This window comes from Micromys minutus (assembly GCF_963924665.1).
Source record: "Micromys minutus genome assembly, chromosome: 25".
Classification (NCBI taxonomy): domain Eukaryota; kingdom Metazoa; phylum Chordata; class Mammalia; order Rodentia; family Muridae; genus Micromys; species Micromys minutus.
Genome location: NC_137960.1, coordinates 41,583,082 through 41,609,879, shown reverse-complemented (window position 1 = coordinate 41,609,879; position 26,798 = coordinate 41,583,082). Strand labels below are relative to the sequence as shown.

At 43.4% G+C, this 26,798-nt stretch overlaps 2 protein-coding genes across 2 annotated transcripts in view; one reads left to right on the top strand and one right to left on the bottom strand.

Moving 5' to 3' along the window:
- Nucleotides 1–21,382, top strand: part of LAMA4 (laminin subunit alpha 4) — a 148,185-nt gene extending 126,803 nt beyond the window's left edge. The window contains exons 30-38 of the mRNA XM_080938313.1: nucleotides 220–367; nucleotides 4,016–4,203; nucleotides 6,234–6,423; nucleotides 8,313–8,468; nucleotides 9,555–9,714; nucleotides 12,972–13,102; nucleotides 14,663–14,756; nucleotides 15,416–15,535; nucleotides 21,121–21,382. Coding sequence (XP_080794439.1) covers nucleotides 220–367; nucleotides 4,016–4,203; nucleotides 6,234–6,423; nucleotides 8,313–8,468; nucleotides 9,555–9,714; nucleotides 12,972–13,102; nucleotides 14,663–14,756; nucleotides 15,416–15,535; nucleotides 21,121–21,266 — 1,333 coding nt within the window. The 3' untranslated portion in view covers nucleotides 21,267–21,382. The remainder of the gene's footprint in view (nucleotides 1–219; nucleotides 368–4,015; nucleotides 4,204–6,233; nucleotides 6,424–8,312; nucleotides 8,469–9,554; nucleotides 9,715–12,971; nucleotides 13,103–14,662; nucleotides 14,757–15,415; nucleotides 15,536–21,120) is intronic.
- Nucleotides 21,383–25,254: 3,872 nt separating this feature from the next.
- FAM229B (family with sequence similarity 229 member B) lies at nucleotides 25,255–26,471 on the bottom strand (the record flags this gene model as incomplete). The annotated part of the gene is given in 4 exon segments (XM_080938342.1): nucleotides 25,255–25,362; nucleotides 25,366–25,372; nucleotides 26,349–26,363; nucleotides 26,365–26,471. Coding segments are annotated over 4 exon segments (237 nt in total).
- Between the last annotated feature and the right edge of the window lie 327 nt (nucleotides 26,472–26,798).

Sequence of the window (26,798 nt, the reverse complement as noted above, 5' to 3'; positions counted from 1 at the left end):
ACGCGCGCGCGCACACACACACACACACACACATGCTGATGTACACTCACACATGCTGATGTACACACACACACACACATGTGCTGATGTACACACATACATACATGTGCTGATGTACACATACACACATGCATTTTTATTGCCACAGATCCTTGTCATAGTTTTCCTAGTATAACTACAGACAGCAGTTTTAGGATGTTTCTTTCCTCTTACAACCAGGCTGGACAGAGATGTGGAAGTCGAAGATTTCCAGCGGTATTCTGAAAAGGTCCACACGTCACTCCACGAGTGTCCAATTGAGTCATCACCTCTGTTTCTCCTTCACAAGAAAGGAAAGAATTCCTCAAAGCCTAAAACAAACAAACAGGTAAACAAACCCTAATTAATACCTTGCAGAATTCACTGTTGCCCTTGTGATCAGATGCCCCGGCTGTGCTGCACCAGGGACTGCTCTCAGCAGAGTTGGCCATCCTAACTATCTATATAATCAGTAATATATATAATTCATATAACATATATGTTATATTATATATTCTATATAAATTATGTTATATGTTATTTCTATTATATATAAATTATGTTTTATATCATATATAACATACAATGTATTAAATTATCTATTTTTATATAATTTATAGATAAATAATGAATATGATCTATATGATATATAAATATATAATATCTGTGGATTATATATAGATTTTATTATATATTTTAGTATTTAATTAGTTAGCATATAACATATACTATGATTCGCTAATAATTTCAAGCTTTTGTCCCAATCATGAAAATTACTAGAACTTGTTTTGCCTTCTCAACCCTTGTGTTTCTCCACCACATGCACAGGTGGATATATGTGTTGCTCCTTCACTAAATACTGAGCCGTTAGAGGTCATCTATGACTGCTGTTCTTCCTCATACACTCAAGCACACTATTCTGCTCCGTTCCAAGTGAAAGACATAGTCTAATCCTTATAATCTCAGTCTAATCCTTCCCATTCCCTCCTCTCCCCATTTTCAGTCTAGCCCTCCCCATCCCCTTCCCTCCCCCATTCTCAGGCTAGCCCTCCCCATCCCCTGTTTGGTGCGGCTGTAACAATGTTCCTGTTAGGTGAGTTCTGCAACTGCTTCCAAACCAGGAACCTTGCTCCTTGCTTCTACTCTGTTCCCTCTCCATATGTTCTCAGTACAGCATCCAGGCTATATCAGGCACACCTCTAATCTGAGTGCCCTCCTCACCACTGCCCTCAGACAAAGCCCAAGCTCCTACCGTCTGCCAGGGTCCTGTGTGAGCGACCCTCTTTCCCTCCACCAGCCCCGTCCCTGTTACCAAAGCTGGCCACATTAGAATCTTTATTGTCTCTCCTTGGGTCTCCACCTCCATTCTTCTCTCAAATATCTGCCCAGCTTCTCTTCCGCCCCTCTAGGAACCTCTCACCAACTCAGTGTGACCTGCCTTGGCTGCCTACTTAATATGGCAGCCGACCTTCTGCCTCTCACCAGTACTGTAGATATTTTTGTTTTGTTTAGCTGTTCATTTTCTATAAGAGAGAAAGTCTACCAAGATTCATGTAGCTTATGAAGATATGGCTTCCAAGAATAACTTGCCACCTGTTTTAAATGAATGTTAGTTTGTTTGCTTGTTTACTTGCTTGCTTGCTCGAGACATGATTTCTCTATGTAGCCCAGCTATCATGAAACTTAGTTTGTAGTCCAGGCTGACCTTGAACTCACAGAGATCTGCCTGTCTCTTCCTCTCAAAATTACTGAGATTAAAAACCTGTGCCACCATACCCAGTCCTGGTTTAAATTTTTATCAAGGCTGCATTAAAGAATCTGAATTACAATGATTTATTTTAGTGACTACTTCCTCTGAGTGCATAGTTGAATACATTTTTAGAATTCCTGGAGATAGAATTACTGGATGGGGCAAATTATGTTCCCAAAGAGGTAAACACTGGTTTTTATAATTCCCCAGAGATACTTGAGAACACTTGCCTTTAAAACTATGTTCCAGGCTTCTTTTTTTTTTCTCAGAGATTTTATGCTTTAAGATTAACTGGGTGGGCAGCTTGGTATTGGCGGCACATACTGAAAGACCCCCGAAGGGAGACCCTCACTCAAATCTCAGGAGAGGCGCGCACCCAGCGAGGTACCGAGACCAGACTTACTGCAATCGCACGAGGAAGTTTATTGAAAGTGAAACAGAGCGAGATCTCAGGCCAGAATGCTGGGGTCGAGACTCATACACCACACAGGGGTAGAGGAGTTCGACCCCGGCCTGAACTTGTGATGGGTTTATAAAGGCAAAAACCACAAAAGAGGGGAAGGACAGAAGAATGATGAAATTCAAAGGGGAAGAGTCATATGCCTGGGGCACACCTAGGGCGTTGAAACATTCCACAGAGGTCATCGGGACCTTCTGTGGTTATTCTGGGAACTCAAATCTCAAGAAAGTTCTGGGTGCGATTACCTGCAGAGGAGAGGGCCCTAGGGCAAGGAATCAGTGTCCTTTGACAACTTTTTACTCTTCAATACCTTTAATCCCAGGCCTGACACAGCCCATCTAGATACAGGATGGTAAAAGGTGTAGCCATAGCCTATCTGGATACAGGGTGGCAATAGGTGTTGCCAAGGCCCTGTTTATCCATTTCTTTGTTCATACGAGATTAAGAGTTGCATTGCAGTTCTTTCTTGTCAGTATAGAGTCTCCAGAATCTCCACACTGCTCCGTTCTGCTGGCAGAAACCCCCTATAGATGCCCAGAACTGCTGTGGGTTCTTTTGAATCATGTATAGATCTCACACTTGAGCAGGAATTAGGGAGAGAGGCAACAAGCATACTCCATCATACTAAACATCTTGCTGGGTTTCCCAACCCTCCTCCTTGCTGTCAAACATCTCCTCTAGGATCAGCTCCCTAAATGGGACATATCCAACTACTCCCTGCTTTTAAAACCTGTATGGCTCCTGGTTCCCTGAAAACAAAACTCTACCCCTAACCCTTCATCCAAAGACCTTTCTTTCAGTCACCAACTCAGTTCATGGTTGCTCTTTATAGACCTGTTTCTCCACATTGACTACAAGTTCTTACAATCCAGTAATAATCTCTCATCTTTCTGTCTTCCACAACAAGTCCCCCACAGAAAGAACACAGCAACAATGATCTCTTTCATCTCTACCTATACCCACCCAACGTTCTATAAATGTTTGCTTGCAATCAAATAAATTATTACAAGTGAATTATTCACACTTTTATTTTGCCTCAGAAATAAAGACTAAATAATTATTAACTATTATACAATAGCTTCACAACACTACATTTTAACATCAGCAGGACAATTTGAAAGGTTACAGCATAATGTTTAAAATCTATATATGTATGGAACTGTCAAAGAAAAGAATCATATTTTAAAATGCTGTCCTGTATTGATTTTGTCACACAAAATTTCTTTATATAGCCTGAGATCAAAAATAATACTATTTTCAAGTTTAACTTTAATACTTATCTATTCTATGAGTATAAATACTCAGCATGCATGCATGCCTGTACACCATGTGCATGCCTAGTGCCCCAGGAGATCGGAAGGGTATGTCAGATCCCTTGGAACTGGAGTTAATGACAACTCACAGCTGTCATATGGATACTGGCAACCTAGTCTAGGTCCTCTGGAGATGGCAGCCAGTGCTCTTGCCTCCTAACCCATCTCTCCAGCCCCAATATCTTATTTACGTAGCAAGTGTAAACAATACTGTGATGTTACCTCTAAGGCTGTATCTGTTATAGTCACAGATTAGAACTCTGGATCTGGGGACATGCTGTGTTGTTACCATCAGTGCCCCTTGTTTATGGCAATAGAAGACAAAGACCCTGCTATTTCAAGACTAGAAACACACAATTGCCACTTTGTTGATTTTTTATCCTTAGTGAAGGATAAAGACTTGGCTTATCAAACTTTGTTACCAAGTGTGGGACTTCAGTCTCTCCATTTCACTTGTTTTTTTTTTTCCTACAGGGAGAGAAAAGTAAAGATGCGCCTTCCTGGGATCCTATTGGCCTGAAGTTTCTGGAACAGAAAACTCTGAGAGACTCCCACTGCCACCTCTCCAGCACCCCCAGGGCAACAGAACACGCCTATCAATATGGCGGCACGGCCAACAGCCGCCAAGAGTTCGAACACATACAAGGAGATTTTGGTGAAAAGTAAAGGCCTGTGTATTCCTTCTCCATGTTTGTCACAGGGAATCTTTCTCCAACTTTTTCTTTCTATGTCTTTTAAATCCTGCTTTTTGTTTGTTTTGGTTTATTTATTTATTTTTTTTGGTTTGCTTGAGTTTTGTGTGTGTGTGTGTGTGTGTGTGTGTGTGTGTGTGAACGTATACACTAAACAATATGTGATTCATGCTTTCCAAAAAACCTGTTCCCACTTTCTTTCCAAATGGCAGACACATAAAACACCATTCTTGCAGGTTACCAAGGTTGATCAAAGAAAAGGCATCCTGATCAAGGAAATTTGTAAATGGCCCACCAGCTGCCTTATTATCACCTTCCCTCCCCCCACACGAATTGCATTCAGATTTTGTGACTGAGAATGCAGCCAAACTTCTAGACACAGAAAATACAAGAGACGCAGAAAACACAAATGCTTGTGTACATCTGTGTCCCTTCAGCTGTCTCAAAACCCACTGTCTTCACAATCTCTATCGACTTGATATTATTAAAGATACATTGTTATAGTATTTATGTCTCCAGGCCCTTCATCCTGGATGCCTCGAAATAGACTTAATAAACATATCTTACACATACTTGGAGCTAAAGTTCTAGACGGGTTTCTCTGTAAACTTATTTCCACGCCCTTATGTCGCTGTGTTTGACATGTCATATTTGACTATGGTATAGACTCTGTACCCGTCTACTGGGAGAAAACTCTAATCTATAATTTATGTGGTATACAAACAATATTTCTGTGAAACTTTCTCTATACATATTGATTGCTTATTGCTATTTATCTACAGAGATAAGTTAATTTAACAAGTTGGGTTTTAGTGTTTACTAATTTTATTAGACAGGATTATCTTGACCTATAGTTCTCAACCTGTAGATCACAACCCCTTTGGGGGTTAAAACAACCCTTTCACAGGGGTCTCCTAAGACCATTAGAAAATACAGATATTTACATTATAATTCATAATAGTAGCAAAATTACTGATATGACATAGCAACAAAATAATTGTGTGGTTCCAGTCACCACAATAAAAGGAACTGTTTTAAAGGGTCTCAGCATTAGGAAGGTTGAGAGCCACTGCTCTAGAGAAACAGAACATGTGTGTGTGTGTGTGTGTGTGTGTGTGTGTGTGTATTCCCACTCATAATTTTTGGAAACTACTACTTGCTTTCTTTCAAAGGATATATGAAATGAGTAGTGAGTGTGTGTGTGTGTGTGTGTGTGTGTGTGTGTGTGTGTGTGTGATATTACATTATAGACAAAGAGGATTTGTTAGGGTGACCTACAGACCGTGGTCAGGCTGTCTCCCAACCGAAAGGCAAAGACCCCAGCAACTCTCCCACCCATGACCTAGATATCTCAGCTAGTCTTGGATCTGTGTCACTGTCCCAAGGAAGTTGATTCCAGTACCTCAGCAATGCCTCAGCAACAGGGCAGATGAACCTGCCAGCAAGAGTGAGGCAAACAAAAACAAAGCAAAAGCTTCCTTCTTTTGTGTCCTGTTAACGTCAGCAGCCTCCACAAGATGTGGCCCAGATTTATGGTGGTTTTTCTGGCCATAAACCAAGATTTAGGGTGATTTTAAATGATCTTACTAGAAAAATTCCCTCACAGAGTTCCCTGGTACTTGAGTTTTATTTAATTCCAGATATAGTCAAGTTGACAACCAAAAATTACCATCACACTAATTTTCAAAGCAAAATACTGTAGGATCCTCAGCCAGCACAAGACTTGTTAAATGAATAACATACCTGCAGAATAAGGAAGGTGCCGTGCATGGAGTCCTGTGGGCCTGAGACTTCTAGGGCAAAGGGTCTAGAGAAGAATTTTCATTTTTGAAGTAACTATGCCTAGCATTCACTAACACATCATCAGGCACAGTTAGAAAGAAGCTGTTTGGGACGAGAAAGAATGGCTATTCTTTCCCAGACTGTATTACTTCAAAAGTTTACCTTGGATTATTTATTCTGTCTCACGTCACATGGTAACTTCTCTTTTCATTTACCAGATCCCAATTTGCTATTCGTCTGAAGACCCGCTCCGCACATGGGATGATTTTCTATGTCTCGGACCAAGAAGAAAATGACTTCATGACCCTGTTCTTGGCCCATGGTCGCTTGGTCTTTATGTTTAATGTCGGCCACAAGAAACTGAAGATTAGAAGCCAGGAGAAATACAATGATGGATTGTGGCATGATGTAAGTTGAGTACACAGCACTGCCAGCAAATATTTCCCAGTGCCTCATGGCTCACCCCGTTCTGTACCACTGCCTCATCGAAAAAGAAAATGCTGAGGCTGCACACCCAGAGTTCAGCTTCAAGTTTTAAGTTATTTTATTTTATTTTATTTTTTCTTTATTTAAAATTATTTGTGCTATATATTTGAATACACTGTAGCTACCTTCAGACACACCAGAAGAGGGCATTAGATCCCATTATACATGGTTGTGAGCCACCATGTGGTTGCTGGGAATTGAACTTAAGACATCTGGAAGAGCAGCCAGTGTTCTTAACCACTGAGCCATCTCTCCAGCCCCTCAATTTCAGGAACTTACTAATTGCTTATTTTAAAAATCTTGAAGCATATTTTTAGATAGTCACATGCTACGTGTAATCATTGGAGGTTGGAAAATGGCTACACAAACCACTCAGGCACCCATCTCTGTCATACAGGGATGGTTTATCGAACATCACATCTCAAGACTGACCCATCAGAGATACAACTCGGGTCAAGAGCTGAACTGTGACAGCAAGTTAAGGTCCTACAAGGTTTTTTAAGCCTGAGATCTACAAACATCTGTGCCAAGTTATTCCAGGATTTAGAGACAGAAGATTTCTGTAGGAACATGTCTTTGTTGCACAGTTATCTTGTTCCCATTGGTTGGGGTATTCGTGCCAGACAGGATGTTAGTTACTCCTGCACATGTCTTTTTCCACCAAGCAGGATGCCAGTCCCCAGAGAGGTCTTGGGAACTTAAACTGTACTCAGCCTCTCCCCAAAATGGGAGCCTTACTTTAAATAGTTTCTTATATTGGCGCAGGTGTCTCTCTTATGCTGGGCTCCATCCCAGGGGCATCTTATAAAGGCAAAAACCATAAAAGCTCATACACAGGTGCAGGAAGTGCTGCCGGGTGGTTGGTTCAGGTCCAAGCTTATGGTGGGTACCTACACACAACAGTTCTACTGACGTCTATCAAAATGGTGCCAAAGGAACAGAGCATAACAGAATATGTAATCAATACTGGCATTAGAAAGTTTCCTAATAACAGCAGAAACAACATAGGAGAAAGTGTCCTTATAACAGCAAGCCAGCTGGGTAAGTTACCCAGGCCCTAACATTTTACCTAAGCCTTAACCTCCCATCTAGGCCTTAATGTTTTACCTGGACCTTAACACTAATAGTTTTACCTGGACCTTAACACTAATAATATCAATCAAAGGCTCAGTAATCAACATGAGTTAAAATTTGGATTCTAGTGATTTTTTTTTTTTTTTTTTTTTTACTTTTCCCCACTCCCCAGTAAGCCAGGCTAATAATTTTTGACAGCCCTTGCTGGCTTCCTTTCCAAAGGTGGATCACTTGGGAAGACAGGGGGTGCCTACATATGGAGGTAGCCTGTGGGGATGCGATGAAGAACACACTGTACACAACGTGTGACAGTTAACTGTAGAGTGTGGCTGGTCAGCCAGGAAGAGCTTCCTAAAGAACCACGCCAAAAACACAACCTGCACTCAGAAATGAAACAGATAGTCATTCTAGCCAGAGATAAGAATACAGAGGAACACTTGCTCGAATGTGTGAAATGCTAAACCCGAGAAGAGCCAGGGGTAAACACCATATACATAAAGCACGGGGGATAGCAACAGACGTCTGCTGTAGAACACAGATGCAAGGAATAAACTTTCTGGCATTGCAAAAACAAGAGAGAAGTGACCATGACCTTCTGAGATGACTCACATTTTTGAAAACTTTCTGTACCTTCCCAGAGCAATGCAGTGCCAGGGTTGGGAGAGTGGACAGCACAGCCTTCCCCAGTTTCGGGGGGCATACCTACAACAAACTGTTTTCCAAATCCTTCTCTGCAGGTGATATTTGTTCGGGAAAAGAGCAGTGGCCGACTGGTCATCGATGGTCTACGAGTCCTAGAAGAAAGGCTTCCCCCTAGCGGCGCTGCCTGGAAAATCAAGGGTCCCATTTATCTGGGAGGAGTGGCTCCCGGAAGGGCTGTGAAAAATGTCCAGGTAAGCCAGCTGTAGCTGAGCCACTGACCCCTTGAACCGGAAGAACACTGATTTCGGGTCCTCGTTTTACAAAGTAGGAACCTAGTAAAAGTGAAGCAATTTTATTGGAGAAAAAAAAAATATCCTAGGCTGTCCTGTAAGATTCCTGCTTGCCCTGGAGCAGTTTGACTTTTAAAATAGAAAGGAGATGAAGAGGTTAATAGGTATAAACTGCCCTGAAACTTATGTCTCCAGGGGGTTTTATTAGTTCTGCGCGTACCTAAAGTTTTAATGTAAAACTACAGTAAGACCAGAGAACAAGTCATTCTATATATTACTGAAAGGGGGGGACCATCTCATTTAAATTCAGTTCCATTTTTTTCTCTTTTTCACAATTTCCAAATAGACACAGAATACACATCTAAGTGGAAGAATTGAGAATATAAGAAATATTTTTGTACATCAAATTATAACTAATACCTCTTTTTAAAGTGTTTCTTGGTGAACAGAAAGTACCAAAGGACTTAATGTATCCTAAACACAAATGTAGATTTGATTTTATCACAGGGTCAGCACATTGTTACACTCTATTGGCAGATGGGTAGGAAAGGCAGTTTAGATTACAGTAAACAGCCAGTTCTGTGGAAGTCATTTTCACTGCTCCCAAATGTGGTATAAAGCCAGTTGGGCACAGTGACCTAAGTGTCATATCCCATAGTGTGATAAATTCACAACTGCATTAGAAGCTCCTGAAGCCAGATCGGCAAGCTTCCACCTGCTGGCATAGGACGTCCATCCAAACCCGAGAGCGTGGACCCAGCCCCACTCCTGAAGGAAAATGATGGTGCAGACGCCAACTAGAGGACCACAGCTGCAACTTATGTTGTCTCAGTCTGTGGAAACAGTCCCACTCTCAATATCTACTCGCTGATGTCATAAAACCCAAAACCCCAGCTTTGGTGGATTAGTTAAAAGTAATTGTCAGGAAGGAACAATACTGATCTTACAGAAAGCTAAAATAAACAAAGGGTAACTCACTAGTTTGCTTTCCCATGGTGCATCTGGGTGCTGGACAAGGGTGTTTTAAGTAACTTCTTCTTCTTTCAGATTAACTCCGTCTACAGTTTCAGTGGCTGCCTGGGCAATCTCCAGCTCAATGGCGCCTCCGTTGCCTCCGCTTCTCAAACGTTTAGCGTGACCCCGTGCTTTGAAGGGCCCATGGAAACAGGAACTTATTTTTCCACAGAAGGAGGCTATGTGGTTCTAGGTAATGTGACCGAAGTGCTGTGATTACAGTACGCCCCACCTAAACTAGAGATTGCTCCCCAGTGCAACATGTGAAGAACGAGGGCGGACGGAGGGGTGAGAGGTGATCCAGTCATTAGAAAGAGTAACACTGTCCTCACGAGAGTGACTTTCTCATTCCCTGAAGACTACATTGTTCAACCTCAGGATGCAGTGTTCTAATCTCCTAGCCCTCCCCCTCCCTCCTCCTCCCTCCCCCTCCCTCCCCCTCCCTTCCTACCTCCCTCTCTCTTCTTACCTCCCTTCCCCCCTCTCTCCCCCCCCTCTCTCCCCCTTCCTCTCCCTCCCCCTCCCTCCTTCCCTTTCCCCTCCCCCCTCTTTCCCTCTCTCTCTCCCTCCCTCTCCCCCTTCCTCTCCCTCCCCCTCCCTCCTTCCCTTTTCCTCCCCCTTCTTTCCCCCTCCCTCTCTCTCCCTCTCTATCTGTCCCTCTCTCTCTCCCTTCCTCCCTCTCCCCCTCCCTCCCCCTCCCCCTCTCCCCTTCCCTTTCCCCTCCCTCCCTCTCCCTCTCCCCATACCCACACATCCATAGAACCTTCCACCTCTTCAGTGCATGTGCCACCATCATTTGTCCCCTCCAGGACTGTGAGCCAAATAAGCCTCGTTTGTTAATCAACCAGTGATAGAAATTCTGTTATAACAACAAAACAGACTTATACAGCGATGTGTGTGTTAAAAGCATAAATCCAGAAATGCTTTCTTTCCTGGAAATATTTAATGGGGAATTTTAAGCTCACTGTTCAAATGTAACAATACCAAGCTCATTTCAGTGCAATGAGCTCTTTCCTCGAGGACCACAGTTGACCCCTTTACTGCTTCAAACCAAATATGTGGCACCAATCCTTGTTTGCTTTCCTTGGCTGAACTTCTGGGTGCAGACCATCTTGATACCGAGCTTCCTGCTCTGTCCGGTGGCCCAGCCAGTTCTTGACCACCTTAGTCCTCTACATTTTCTTAATTGTTAGTATGAACTATTGTCCCTACTGAAGGAAATCACACCCCACACACACCCTGAAACCCTGTGCACTATCCTTGGGAGACCTATTCTGAAGATAGCCTCCCAAATACACTTTCTTAAACAACCACTTCAGTGAACTGTGTCTAAAGGCACATTGTCTACCTCCGGATTTTGTTTCCCTTCCCTGCGTGCTCCCAATGACTCTTACTAAAACATGCACTCAAGTTTCTTAGTCCTTAATCCTAACATTTGGGCAGTTTGAAACGTAGAGCCAACTGTATAATGTATGTTCTGTTTCTGAAGTAGTGTCTAAAACCAGGAAGACCTGGCTTAGTGGTAGACACTTTTGATCCCAGTACTCTCAGGATCTCTGTGAGTTTGAGGCCAGGGTGGCCACACAGCAAGTTCTGGGTCAGCTAGAGCTACACACGGAGACCCACTCTAAAAACAAGAAGGAAGAAAATAAGCATGGAGTCTGTTTTAAGTTATTTATGAGGTAATATGTTAAGTAGATACGATTAAAATGCCTACATTTGCAATGAGCTTTTAATTACCTGTATATATGTGGAGGGTCAGGTTGTGTGCACATGAATACAAATTCCATAAGGGTGTATCTGGTGCCCTGGAGGTGGAGTTACAGGTTTCTGTGAACCAATGTTAGTGACAGAACTCAGATCTGCTGGAAGCATAGTATATGCTCTTAACTGTTGAGCCATCTGTCTGGCCCCACAGATATCCTTTTATTTCTCTTTTTTTATAATTTTGTGTGTATGCATATTTGCCTGCACATATTTCTGCACCACAGGCATGCCTGGTGTCAACAGAATCTAAACTAAGGTGCTGGATCCCTAGAATTACATGGTTGTGAGCTTTTCTGTGCATGCTGGAAAGTGAGCCCAGGTTCCCAGAAAGAGCAGTCAGTGTTCTTAACCACAGAAATCTCTCTGCCTCCACCACCACCACAACAATCACCACCTCCTCCACCACAACCATCACCTCCACCAACTCCTCCACCTCCACCACCATCTCCACCGCCACCTCCACCACAATCACCTCCTCCACCTCCTCCACCACCTCCACCTTCTCTACCTCCACTATCATCACCTCCACCAACTCCTCCACCTCCTCCACCACCTCCTCCACCTCCACCACAATCACCACCTCCTCCACCACCATCTCCACCTCCTCCATCCACCACCACCTCCACCGCCACCACCTCCACCACAATCACCACCTCCTCCTCCTCCACCACAATCACCACCTCCTCCACCACCACCACAATCACCACCTCCTCCACCTCCACCACAATCACCTCCTCCTCCACCACCACCTCCTTCACCTCCACCACAATCACCACCTCCTCCTCCACCTCCACCTCCACCTTCTCTACCTCCACTATCATCACCTCCACCTCCTCCTCCACCTCCACCTTCTCTACCTCCACTATCATCACCTCCACCTCCTCCACCACCTCCTCCTCTACAATCACCACCTCCTCCACCACCTCCATTACCTCCACCCCATCTTATTCTTAATAAGCAGTGTTTCAGCTCACCACAGTAACAACTTTCTAAATCCTATCACCAGCTAATTTTTAAATTAAAGTTATCTTACAATATAGTTAATCAGCTCTCTTCCTAAACGACTACAAAATGAAGTCTGTCTTCCAGATTTGCACACTGGAACCCTTCCAGGCCAGGCTCCCCACCTTCCATGTAGAACCAGCAAGGCATACCCATGGGACCATCTGGAGCTGCTTTCTGGGGGCTCCCCAAGTTTTCCAGCTACTATACATGGCTGCAAATTAAAGTCTCTGCCCAAGCTTCCCTCCCCTCCTCCTTTAAAGTTATGTGTGCATGAATGTGTCCTCAGATTCCATCTTTTACCAAAACTGCCCTGACCTCCTCACCTTTTATTATAGTGTGTACGTAACACGTACTATGCGTGTGCGTGATGAGGAGGGTACACAGCACATATGTGAGATCACAGGACAATTCCGTGGAGTTGGTTCCTTCCACCTTCATATGTGTCTCAAGGATGGAGCTCAGGGCAGCAGGCTTTTGCAGCAAGTGCTTTACCTACTGAGCCACCCTGCTATTCCCTTCCCTCTCTTAAAGGAGTGAACGGTGCTGCGGGCCGCAATGTCTCTGAACTGTCACGACACGTAGAGTGCTCTTAGTACACTGTCCTCATTGTCCTCACAAAGTCACGCCCTGATGAGAAACTTTACTTTGTCTCTTGGTAATCTCTATCTCCCTCTGCAGATGAGTCTTTCAATATTGGGTTAAAGTTCGAAATTGCATTTGAAGTCCGTCCCCGGAGCAGTTCTGGAACCCTTGTCCATGGCCACAGCGTCAATGGGGAATACCTGAACGTGCACATGAGGAACGGACAGGTAGTATCTGAGTTCACAGTCCAGCATGTCTAACCTTCAATGCTGGTGTCACGCCGCGGACCTGTTCCACAGCATTAGTTCGTCAGTCTTTCTCATGGAAGGGAGAAGTGAACATGAGTGTTAAGTGTGTGCAATCCATGTGTTCACATCCATGTGCTGGGAGTTCATTAGAACAGAGTCATGCAAGACTACCAGAAAGTCACCAATAACAGCATGGCACTTTAAGAAAAAGAGTAGAAGAAAGCTTTTTCAGCAAATAAAAGGGGAAATATATCCACTTCCCAACATCCATGAATGGGAAAGCATCTTCCTAAATGTTTATATGATTATCACAAATGTGCGTGTGTGTGTGAGTGCATATTACAGATGTGTGTGTGTGTGAGTGCATAATATTCTCAATTACCAGAAGTTTGTATTATGTTATAGTTAAACACCACATTTACCCTAAGATATTACTAAAAACCATTCAAGAAGGTATTTGAATAAGTTTAAAGGAAAAGGAATATTTTTATTGTGCCTCAAACTTAATATAACTAAGTTTTATTTAGGTTCTAATACGTACAATTAGGCCATTAAAAAAACTTAGCTGTTATAAGACCCTGGAATGTTTTTTCTATGTTTAATGATATATATTAGATATAACTTGTATTGTATACATTATATATTAATATTATATTATATTACATATCATATTCATATGTAATATATGCTGCGTATGATATATATATATATATATATATATATATATATATATATATATATATATATATATCAGTTACCAGGTATTGAGTCTATTCTAAAGGATTTATGCTAGCAAATTGACTTGGCCCTCCTATTCTCTCAAAGATGGATATAGTATTATCACACTTATTTTACACTGAGAAAAATGGGACAGAAACATTTTGGTTTGAAAGTCCATTCTCTTCATCAGTATCTTTTATTTTATTTTTGATTGAAAAAATTTTCCATTTAATATAATTAGATCATGTTTTTCTTCAGCTTCTCCCAGATGCCCCCAACCTCCCTACTCACTCAACTTCAGGTTCTTTGCTCTCTCCTTAAAAGAAGACAAAAACGAGAATCAAAACAAGCAAAAGATCAGTAAGACAAAAATGAAATGGCAACACACACACACACACACACACACACACACACACACACACACACACACACACAAACCATTCTCAAGAGTAAGCTGAGTTTGTCGTGCACTGGCCGACTATGATGGGCACAGGGCCTGCCCCGGAGTGTCTTCGAGGTCTTATCCTGCTTTCTGTAAACAGAACACAGTCTGTAAACTAAGCAAATCCGTCGTATTACAGTTCTTACCATCCCTCTATTTATCTCCAGCAGGATTATTTTGTTCTCTCTCCAAAGATATAAACTGGTTTGATGTAGTGTTTCTATCACCTATCAAAGAGTGACCTCTTGTGGTCACATTGCAAGTGTATTCATGAATATTTATTCAGAGTATTTCTCCTGTGGGGTTAGTTAGGAAACTCAGTTTTATCCCGACGGTAAGGAATTAAACTAACCATGTAACATGCCTCATCTTGGCAGGTCATAGTGAAAGTCAACAACGGTGTCAGAGACTTTTCTACCTCAGTAACTCCCAAGCAGAATCTCTGTGACGGCCGATGGCACAGGATCACAGGTGATCAATGTCCCCGCTTTCACGTGCAAGCCTGAGTAGCACATGGAGGGCGGAGTCCTGGAAGAGCTTAGGTTTTACATGATATTGATGGATGACAGAGACTAAAAACCACCACACTAAGATGAGCAAATGCTCTTAGCGCTAGTCCCACGACTGTTCCTTTTCTTCCTTCTTTTCTTTAAGTTAATTTTATGTGTTTGCTTGCATGTGTGTCTGTGCACTGCAGGCATGCCTGGTGTCAGCAGAATTCAGAGAAAGGTGCTGGATCCCGTAGAATTAGATGGTTATGAGCTGCCCTGTGCATGCTGAAAAGTGAGCCCGTGTTCTCAGAAAGAGCGTCTGAGCTCTCTCTCCACCACCCTCCTCCACCCTCGGCTACTCTTAATAAGCAATGAATATGAATAAGGAAAGCACAAATATGAATGCTACCAAAATATGTCATGAAACTTCTGGCGGAAAAACCAGAGTGTAGTCTAATAGTCCCCTTTTCGAAGGAAAAGTCACTGTGATTGCTTAGTTAATCTTAGACACTGTTGCTGTTTTCAATGATAGAGGAGTAGGAGGGTTTTTATTCTGGAATGTATCACTGTTATGATAAATTATTTCATGTAAAAATTACCCCAGTATCACATATAACCAGGCTTTGTTCTGCTTTTCAGTGATTAGAGATTCCAATGTGGTTCAGTTGGATGTAGATTCTGAAGTGAACCATGTAGTTGGACCACTGAATCCAAAGCCAGTTGATCACAGGGAGCCTGTGTTTGTTGGAGGTGTTCCAGGTAAGTGCTTAGGAGAACATACAAGCTTCCAAATCCAAAAAACCCAGGAAGCTCTCATAATGGCTGTATATTAAGAAGTGAGCCGTATATTGTCATAACTCACCTAATAATTCAAAGGGTTTTATATGCCATGGTCCTTAGTAGGAAAGAGCGACAAAGTACTGAATTTGATCCCAGCACTAAAAAATAAGAGAAGAAAAGTATATATCAAAACTTTAACTCTTGACTCTTAATAACACATAAAATTATCATACTCCACCTGAGATGTGATTCCATCCTGCTCTCTCTTCCCCTTCCTCCCTCCTTCTCTTTCTCCCTTCCTCCCCTCCCACCCTTCCCCTTTAAATACCCTCTACACACACACAAACACTACAGAGAGAATTTACTTATGAAGATAGTGCTGTAGGGCCCAAGAACCTTGAGTATTAAAAGTCCACTGACAACCACTGTCCCTACAGGAGGAAGGAGTGCCTGCTTCCCCTGCCCAGACTTAGCCTGCACTGTGAAAACAGCTGCAGACCACAAGCTGTGTTGCCCCCATGGAATAGCATTCCCTAAGAGAGGTTTCCAGCAACAGTTCTGTAAACAGCTGTCCAAAACACAGCACCTCATTCAGGATAGTGAGAAGGCGCTTGTGGGCCGCCTGCAATTACTTTATGCCCCTAGAACAACCATTACCTTAATGTTGAGCTGTTTTTACGTATGTCTCTAACTTGGACATTTGAAAGTGAAAGCTAGAGAGGAAGTTATAAAATGGAGATATTTAAGCTTTTCTTCTGGAATTTTGTGAGAAACTTAGTAATCTCCTAACTAGGTTTTTTGTTGTCCTTTTGTTCTGTTTTTGTTTGTATGCGCGTGTATCATATAAAGGTAATCAATAATTTAAAAGGAGAAAGATCTACAGAGAAAATCAAGCATCTTACCTTGTATGCTCTCAAAGTAGCAGTAAGGAAGTGTGCCTCTTCTTTCTATGCTGATGTTTCCAGATACCAGCTCTGGTGGTTTGAATGAGATTGGCCCCCAATGGTGTCCATGGCCCCCATTGGACACCAAGCACTATTTGCAAAGAATTAGAAGGTGTGACCTTACTGGAGGAAACGAGCCTCTGTGTGCATGTATATGCATGCACGTGCGTGTGAGTGTGTGTGTGGTGGGGGAGCTCTGAGTTTTTCTAAAGCCTGTGTCAGGCCCAGTCTGTCTCTCTCTTCCTGCTATGTAAGGGTCAGGAGGTAGAGCTCTCAGCTATGCCTCTGGGACCTTGCCTGCCTGCATGCCCCCATCCTTCCCACCATTATAATAATGAACTAAGCCTCTGGACCGGTAAGCAAGCCTCAGTTAAACGCTTTCTTTCATGAGAGTTGCTGTGGTCATGGTGTCTCTTCACAGCAATAAAACAGATCCCAGCATTACCAACAATGCTAACTCGAGAGTTCAGCTCCTCAGAAAGTGAACCCCAGTTGTATTTCACAGGGGCTCTCACACCAGGATCCCCCCCAGTCCTCTGCCTCTGTTCTAGCTTTATTCTGAAAGGGACTCTGGTAAAGGCGGCTGTTGCACCTCGTTTTCTTACCCGTGCAAACTGTTTCCTGTCCGTTCTATTCCTCCACATTGCTTCCGTCCTGGAAATCATGGTAGAGGTTCAGCCATTTCACAGGTTTCCCGGAGCACACGGGATTAAATTAAACAAAGCACTCACCTGCCCCCTCTTTGCCTTTGCCTCTGGTCATCCTGTAGCATCTGAGACTGAAGTTCCTTAATTTTCTGGGATTCTACCTTTGTTCCAGACCTTCCCTCAAGTACTTGGGGATTCAATTTCTAGTAAATAATGCTCTTCATTTTTCTGCTACTACCATTCCATGGAACTGCTTCTCTTATTCCACCAACCTGATTCCTTATTAGTCTTTTGGGCTTGCCTTCTCCTTCCAACCTTTCTCCAATACGATACCCCCAATACGACTGTTGTAAACCTGTTTTTTTTTTTTTTTTTTTTTTTTTTTTTTTTTTTTTTTCTGTTACCAGGATAAAACACAGTAACCAAGACCATTTATAGCACTTGGGGTTTATTTAGGCTTTCGGTCCCGGGGGTGACAGTCTGTTGTGGCTGGGTCGAAGGCATGGCTGCAGGATCAGGAGGGTGATAATAGCTTTGGTTTTGGTTTTTTGCGTTTTTTGTGTTTGGTGTTGGTGGTTGGACATGGAGGGGTCTCTGTGTAGCTCTGGCTGTCCTGGAACTCTGTAGACCAGGCTGACTTTGAACTTAGTGCTAGGATTAAAGGTGAGCTGATCACATCTTAAATGACCAGCACAGGGTAGAAGGAGCAAATTCAAAACAGTGCGTGTCCTTAAACTCTCAAAGCCTTCCTCCAGTGACACACCTCCTCCAACAAAGCTACACTTCCTAACACTCCCAACCAGCACATCAGCTGGGGACCCCATATTCAAATACCTGAGACCATGAGGTCATTCAAACCATCACGGGAATTTACCATTGAACACTGTTGAAGCTGAATGGTAGACTGCCTTCTGACAGGAAACAATAGCTTGTTCCCCACCCAGCACACACTGCTAAGCGTCTGTCCACGCTCTTGGTGCCGTGTGACTCAGACAAGCAGACTCATTTGCTTTCTGAGTCTGGTACTTAGCAGCACACACTGCTGTCAGTAAGCTCCAGTCTGAGTGAACAAGATGCGCCTAAGACTGAGACCAGGATATTCAACACACATAACGAATAAGCAAGCGTTTGCGAGTGAGCCACCCCGAGGGGACTTGCGGTTGGATCCAGCGGCTTTTCACTCTATCCAAGAACCGTGCCAGCGAGCCGACAGCAGGCACAGTTAGCATTTAAGCTGTGGCTAATTCTGCCGTCCTGAGCTGCTTGAGATAACTCCACTGAAATGACGTCAGAAACCAGGACATTAATAATGACTAAAGAAAGAAGGTCTAGGTAGAAGTCCTGTCTACATGCCCTGAATTCTCTTGAAGTACAAGTCACTTTTACATGATGCTCAACTTTGACGGCACGTTCCCTCATGTCCCCGTTTGCTTCCTATGTCTGTGATAAACATTATAATCAAAACAACTTAGGGAGAAAGGGAAGAGTGCCGAGGTGGGCCCTCAGGCAGAGGTCCTGGGGGAATGCTGGTTACTGCCTGGCTTGCTCAGCTACATTTTTTACACAATCCAAGAACTACTGTCCAGGGGTAAATTCTGCCCATCATGGGGTAGGGCCCTGCATATCAACTATTAACCAAGAAAATGGCCTAAGGGCCAATCTCATGAAGGCAATTCCACAACTGATAGATATTTCTGCTTCCCAAATGACTCTAGCTTGTGTCAAGTTGGCAAAAAAAAAAAAAAAAAAAAAAAAAAAAAAAAAAATGTTACTTATCACACCTCACTAAAAAGTTAATAAAGAGCCAAGCGGTGGTGGCGCACATCTTTAATTCCAGCTCTCAGGAGGCAGTGACAGGCAGATCTCTAGAAGTTTTAGGCCAGTCTGGTCTTCAGAGAGTTCCAGGATAGCCAGGGCTACACAGAGACACTCTGTCTCAAAAAAAAAAAAAAAAAAAAAGATAATGAATAAAATTAATTTAATCATTAGACACACACACACACAGTCAACTTTCCTGTGTGATAATTTAAAAGTTAGAGAATCTTTGAGGTTAGTGAAGCCTGTTTCCATGTCTAACCGAATCACTATTGAAAGTGCCACAATATTTTCCGTAAAGTACAGTGGCGCCTTCATTTGATCTTGGGAACATTCTCTCTTCGATTCTATGTGAAGGGGGTGGGAATGGCTCATTCAGACGGCTGGATGCTAAGCATGAGGACGGAGTTCGGATCCCAGTACCCACAGAAAAGCTTGGTGTCACCCCCGGCAGGCATGTAACCCCGACACTGAGGGCAGCAGAGGCAGGAGAATCACTGCGAGTCAATAGCCCAGTATCACAGCTGGACACAAAATGGTGTGCTCAAGGTTTGAGAAAGAACCTGTGTCCAAAAAGTTATACAGAGAGAGAGCATGAAAGACGTAACACATGCTTCATACTTTGCACACATGAGTTCATGCACTGCACACATATGTGCATATACACCACACACACACACACACACACACACACACACACACACACACACACAAATATGTTCATTTGGTAACCAATTACTCAGGACCCTAGGGTCCTTTCCTGTCACTACATATAATTAATTTCATGGTTCCTCGTGCAGACCATAATTGCTACATTGATTATTTTCTCCAGATGATTTTCTGCATGAGCCAAGCGTGGACAGCTCAGGCAGGACGGAAGCTGTGTCCTGCTGTACACAGGACAGCAGAGGGTTCAGAAGACCCCCGTCTCCAGCTTTAGCTCAGTTTTATTCTAAGGAGGAAGCACACAGCACCTGGACAAACCTGAAGCCATTCTGAACTAGACACGAATCAAAGGAGCTGATCTCTGGGGCCCCTTTCAAATCTAAAACGTTTTGGAGACAGGGTTTCTCTATGTAGCCTCGGCTGTTCTGGGACTCACTCTGTAGACCAGCCTGGTCTTGAACTCACAGCTCTGCCTGCCTCTACCTCCTGAGTGCAGGGATTAATGTGTGCTGCCATCACTGGGCTCAAAGCCTATGCTCACCCTTCTAAGGGGGAAAGTGGTTTTCCTCCCTTACCTGCGGCACTAGGGTTCTGTGCATACTCCCTGCCTGAGGCTTCACCGGGGATTGGTGCTGCTGGGTTGGTCTCCTGCTTTAGCTGCCTTCCTCAGCTACAGGTTGCCAGCTGCTTGTCGGCTTTTGTCTGCCACTGTGGGAATCGCTGTGTGTTTATAACACTGAGCGTCGGCTAAATGGACTTTAACTTCATACTATTTATAAGCTCTCCAAGTAGCTTTAAACTATATTGTGTCTATCCTCCCAACACACCTAATTGTGTCGGTGTAACTGGTACACACCAGGCTTCTTTGAGATGCCTAATTAGAGTAAGTGGAGACAGCTCCCTGGCGCTGGAAGGCACCTGTGTTCATACAAAATCTCTCTGACCTAGCACTTTCTCTACTTAAGCCATGAGCTCAGAAAAACTAAGTTTTACCTGGTTTGAATTCATAATTTTCTCATTATATTCTCTAAGCTTGGCAAAAGTGCGGACACTTAAGGGTGACCGGTAATGAAGATAGGGGTTAAAGAGAAACAATAATTCTGTGAAAAAATGACAGGGAAGTGCAAATTCCTTTGCTCTTCCCAGCAAAATAAACAAATACACAAATACGGCCGTAGGGAAGTGAATGAGGAATGGCTCAGGTAGATCATGAAAACTCCCTGACTGAGGCTTCACAGGTGAATTCCAGCCCTGGAAGACAGCCACAGTGTGCAAGGGAATGTGATCCCAGAAACACGGCAAACATTAAAATCCCCGTGTGTTCTGCTCCTTCAAAAGCGAGCGCAGGCCCTGCGAGTCCAGTAGATGTCCAATGTGAGCCATTGCTGACGAAAACTCATTTTGAAAGTCTGAGCAATCTTCCAGTTTATATCAGGAGGTACAGAATGGACCCTGGAATTCCCGCGCTGACCGTTTTTTTCTCTCTTTTCAGAGTCTTTATTGACACCCCGTTTGGCCCCCAGCAAACCCTACACAGGCTGCATCCGTCACTTCGTGATTGACGGGCGCCCGGTGAGCTTCAGTAAAGCGGCCCTGGTCAGTGGAGCTGTGAGCATCAACTCCTGTCCCACAGCCTGACTCAACAGCAAGGCTGCCCCAGAGTTCTCTCTAGCACTGAAACACAGAAGTGGGGGCAGGGAAGGGGCGGGGCGGGGAACCTGAGCGCCCCCTCCCTACAGAAGCTCTCACCTGGTTGAAGGGGATTTCAATAAATCGGAGACCGCTGCTTCCTATTTCTTATTTGAATTCAAATTCATCCCGGGGGTCCAAAACATCTGCAGCAGACACAGTTCGAAGGTGGAGGAGTCCCTTCTACTGCGAGCCCCTGCACTTCAGCTGGCAAAGCCACTGATCCTGCCGCTAGGGTCCTTAACTGATCGCAGGGGTCCTTGACCAGCCCTGGTGTGCAGGCCAAATGTGACCACGTTCTTGGAGGCAGCTGTCTTCCAGGAAGAGGGTTCAACGTACACCCAATTTTTGTTGACAACCTATATTAGATTACCCGTTTTCACCTGGACAGTCGGAGGACCTGCTTAGTAACCGCTCTAATGGGTTATGTTTTATGTGGCTGGGGAGATGGTTCAGAGGGTGGGGGCTTGAGCAAGGCCAGGTGAACTGAATTAGATCCTCAGTCTATAAGGTGTCAGGAGAATTAACCTATGACCTCCCAACAAATACCATGTGTGTCTCGTGTTCTTACAGTACTTGGTGTAGTATGAGCACGTATGCCCACATAAGTACATATGCAGAAAAAATTTTAAAGGAAATTGTATAATTGGATATTTTCTGGATTAATCGGAGGCTGCCTTCTTACAGTACTTCTCATTCTTACAGTCAGAAAATGAGAATGCCCCTGACTCTCATTATCACCTACAACACACAGTGACCTCCTGAAACCCTTTGTCTCCCCATTTACATGAACTTGGACCAGTTCTTGAATAAGACTTCACTCTCCCAACTCAAAAAGCCTCCTCCTCTTTCTTCTCTTACTTTTTCCTTCTTCCTCCTCCTCCTCTAGCTAGGCATAACATCAGTACTTGGTGCAGAAAAAAATGTGTTCTGTGCTTTTGATCAATTAAGCGTGGCTCCTGCCAGAGCCACTGCAAAGTGAAGCCACCCTTGTGTGAAGGACGTCCTAATGTGAAGGACACCCTTGTGTGAAGGACACCATCTCGGTACCTGTGCTCATAGCCACGCCTGACTGGGCAGGACGCCACCTGGTACAAAAAGATGAGTGTGAACAATGGAATATTTTCTCTTGTAAGTTTGGATTATGAAGCAAGAAAATCAGGCACTTAGTCGGAGTTGAGGTTAAAGAGATTTCTACTGAAATGCGATGTTAGCAGCTCAGGACACGTGTTCATAGGAATGCAAATCCTAACATCATTCTGTGATTCTAGGATGGCACATTCGTCTACCCTTTGTCAAGTAATGTTTACCTCAGTCCCCAGCTAGAAACTGTGCCCATTGGTGAGGGGGTTTCAACAATTCCCGACTTTCCCTGAAAATGATAGGCTTTAACAGTCACTAGGCGTGCTTCTCATGAAGCCCTATGTACCCTGAAGATAGGCAGTTAAAAATTTATAAGATTTTTTTTTCTTCAGTGGTGTAACCACCTACAAGTTGCCCATGTCTCTATAAGCAATCCCTCGCCCATAGGCCTGTAACTCCAATTAAATTCACCGGATCTCCATGCTACACTTGGGTGGAGTCATTCCTGTCATTGGTGTCCAGTTTATAAACACCTGTTCACATTCCTCAGAAAAAGGTCCTATAACTTCAAAAACGTGAGCTAGGAGCTTGAAAGATGCCTCGGGGAGCAAGAGCAAATGCTGTTCTTGCAGAGGCTCCTGACTCAGCTGCTACCATCCACTTGACAGCTTGCGGCCACCTTTAACTCCAGTTCCAGGGCCCCTGGCCTCCTAGGGCACTGCAGGTACATACATGCATATGAAACGTTCATACACATAGAATGTTTTCCTAAAATATAAAATACATGAATTTCTGGATTGGTCACAAATCTGTTTTAAGAGCCCAAAACTGTGTCGGACATGTTTAGAAATACACACAATAAATATTAAGTGAATTTCAGGTAAGCAGAGTTTCCATGAAGTTTATTCCCCTCCCCTTCCAAGACAATAAAGTTCCTGCGAAAAGGAAAAACTGATGTTTCTACTTTCGATTCCACCGAGCCCGAGCCCCAGAGCCTTGCCTGAGGGTGTGAGAAGACCAGTGGAATGCCTGGCAGAAGTCCACCAGAGAGCAAACTGGATAGCCGGGACAGCGATAAACCAGATTTAAGGATGACATCCCAACTGCCTATGTAGTCATGGAACGAAGGCACAAACATCAAAGTGTAGGGTGTTATCAGATGCTGTCAGACGCTGTACTCAAATCTCTCCAGAATGCCCAAAGTGCGGTGATGAGAAATCAGAATTTATTCTAGTCAACTTAGGCAGACCATACTGAAGTCGCAGTGACCCACGCCCACATCCTCGAGACCCGCCCACAGCCTCGATTCCCACCCCCAGCTTCGACCCACGCCCACACCCTCAAGACTTGCCCACAGCCTCGACCCACGCCCACAGTCTTGACCCACGCCCACAGTCTTGACCCACGCCCACAGCCTCGATTCCCACCCCCACAGTCTTGACCCACGCCCACAGCCTCCACCTATACCCATAGTCCCAACAGAATATACCTTTTCAAATGATCATGAGCTAATGTCAAGCTGGAAGCAAGTCATGGAATTATGATACACTCTTGGAAGAGAAAATATCCAGTAATGTAAGGGAATGGAGACATTTACTCAGTAAAAAGCCTCTGCCTCCTAGTGCTGAGGTGTTTATCCTTGTCGTAAGACTAGTAGGGATGCTCCACTGTGAATCCCGACATCAATAATTTCTGTTCTGATAATTCTGCTGAGAAGATTATCAGTTTTATTGGTCAAGTTGAAAAGGGGGGTTGGGTTCCACGTTTTTCCTCTGTTACTTCCCTGCTTCTTATTTTTTATTACTACCTTTATTTGGGTACATGGATGTGTGTGGGGCACGGGTGCTTAGATGTGTGCGGAGGCCAGGGGATGACTTGTGGGAGACAGTTCTCTCCTTCTACAACCTAGCTCCTGGGGACCAAACTCAGGCCAGCAGCCTTGGTTTGCTTACATTCACCTCAGCCTCTCATTTTGTTTTGGGGATTTTGTTGTTGCTGCTGCAATTTAGGCTTTTAATTTATGAGTCTCAAATTTAAAGTGACATAAACAGCTTATGCTTACATTCTGTTTTCTGGCCAATATGGCGGTCTTTGTCTTGCAATTGAAGTTTAGACCTTTTATAATTGATACAACCATGTAAGTGATAGGATTTAAATCTATTTATGCATTTTTTTTCTTTATGCCTTTTGTCCTGCTTTCAGAGTGAGTGATATTTCAGTCTTTTTAGCTTACAGTGTAACTCAGAGAGCTTTCCCAGTGTGGGAGCCCCTAGAAGAAAGGAAGAGGGAGGAAGCCAAGGAGGAAGAGGTAGGAGGATAAGGAGGAGAGGAGGAAAAGACTTCCTACCATGGTTGAGACACCAATCACTCCCCCGTTGGATGAGCTCTCATCCTCTATGACAAGCTTCCTGCCATTCCTTTCTTATCCTTGGCAACTCTAATCTACATAAGTTTTCTTTCTCTGAGGAGGGCTGCTGCTCTGATAGACAACTGTGGTCCTTAGGGTCACCTTGAGTCCCTCATTTTCAGTTAAAGTTGATTCATATTAGGCTCTCTCCATAGAGGTAGTCTAGACCTATAGAAACAGACCTCAGTGCCCACTTTTCTGCGTGGTCTTTTCTCTTTAGCTGATGAAAATTCAAACACCTAGTAATCTGTAATTAACTAGTAATCTGCGGTGAGCAAGGTGACCTTTAAATTACTCAGTGTGAAGTAGTCAATGGTTTAGCATTGAGAGTGCTAACTGGCCACACATTCCGTTCTTATTGAAACTGAATAGTCAGCTATTGTCATCACCCAGTTACTGGCTCTTTACCCTTGACCTAGTCAACCCTCAACAGAAGACTTAGTGATGCTATTTGGGATGCATTTCCTTGCTACTTTGTGCAGGTGGCTTTCTCATTGTCATATAGACAGTGATGGGGACATCAGTTATTGTCAGGCAACGACTTCCAGGGCATCTTCAGAGTTGCCTGAACAAAAGGACAAACAATAGGTAACTAAAATACAAATCAGGAAATTATTTTCAAGCAAAGAAAAATTTCAATATCCTTTTAACTGTTTAAAATCTCTCTGAATTCTTTCAATGTCACAAAAAATGCATAATCAGAGGCTCTGATGGGAATCTACACATACATAACAATCAGCATGTACCTGTTACCGTCTTATTAATGTTCCAGATGTTCATTTTCAAGGGTTTGCAGTAATTATTAACTAGCAAAAAATGCATAAATTTAAATAAGTGGTAATAGTATGTAAATTCAATATGAACCTTCAGTCACTTTGGGTGAGTAATTTGAAAACATTTGTGGTGTGAAAGCTGCCAGAATAATGTTGGTAGAACCTCAGAGTTAAAACACCCTTAAATGCATCTAGAGTCTGGGTTCCTTTTCTGATACTCCCACAAAATAATCAGCCCTGGATATTTTAGCCTTTTCCATACATAAGTCTAACTTTTAAAGTCTCTACCTTCCTAAGCTTAACTGAAAATTTCTAATCCACTAAGAGAATTGGAAGTGTACTATTAGAAGTGTTGTTATGGCAAACAGCAGGAAGTGAAGCAAATCCTGTTTGAGATGGTTCAATCGGCTTCTCATACTCTACTGTTGTCTCAGCCAATGGTCTAACGCAAGCCAACTGGCACCAATGAGAGGTCCGATCTGTCTTTGCATGTGTACACTTGTACCTAGAACAGTGCCCCACACATGCGCATACTTATCAAGATCTGATGTTCATCCTGAGAACATAGACACAATCTAGATAAAAATGTATGGCGCAGAGAAAGGATTGGTCCAGACTTACAAAGTTACAAAATATAGACTTAAAATCTAGGCTCTGGTTACTACTAATTTAATAATAGCAGTGCTTCAGTCCCTAGGTTTAATATTAAGTGTCACTGCTTATACTGATGACAGCCAGTACCATCTCCTCATCTGGCACGATAGTCACCTATTGGGTGATGTCTTTCCCGTTACAAGAAACACTGGGACTCAGGCCTGATTCTAGCTCAATTGAAGAGTCTCCTCCTTCCACTGGACACCTCCTTGGTTGGGTCCCAAACCGAAAAGGCATAATTCACTGAAATCCTACAACACAGAGTTAAAATAACAATGGTGCTTATCTGCAAACATAAGTTGACATATCTAATGATTCCATTTTCTTACAAGTATACAAAAATGTTCAGGAGGTGACATCTGAAAAATCTATAAAAGTTAGTTATACAACTAACAATTTGGAATCTTCTAACAAATTCAAAATGACCCCCAAGGAGTCTAAGCAAACTGCCTATGCTGTGGTTAGCAGTGATATCTATACTCAGGGAAAGAAAAGGTCAAATTTTCTTCCCAACATTACTGAAATCAGCAAGTTGGAGTCTTCATTCCCTCCCATTCTATGCCT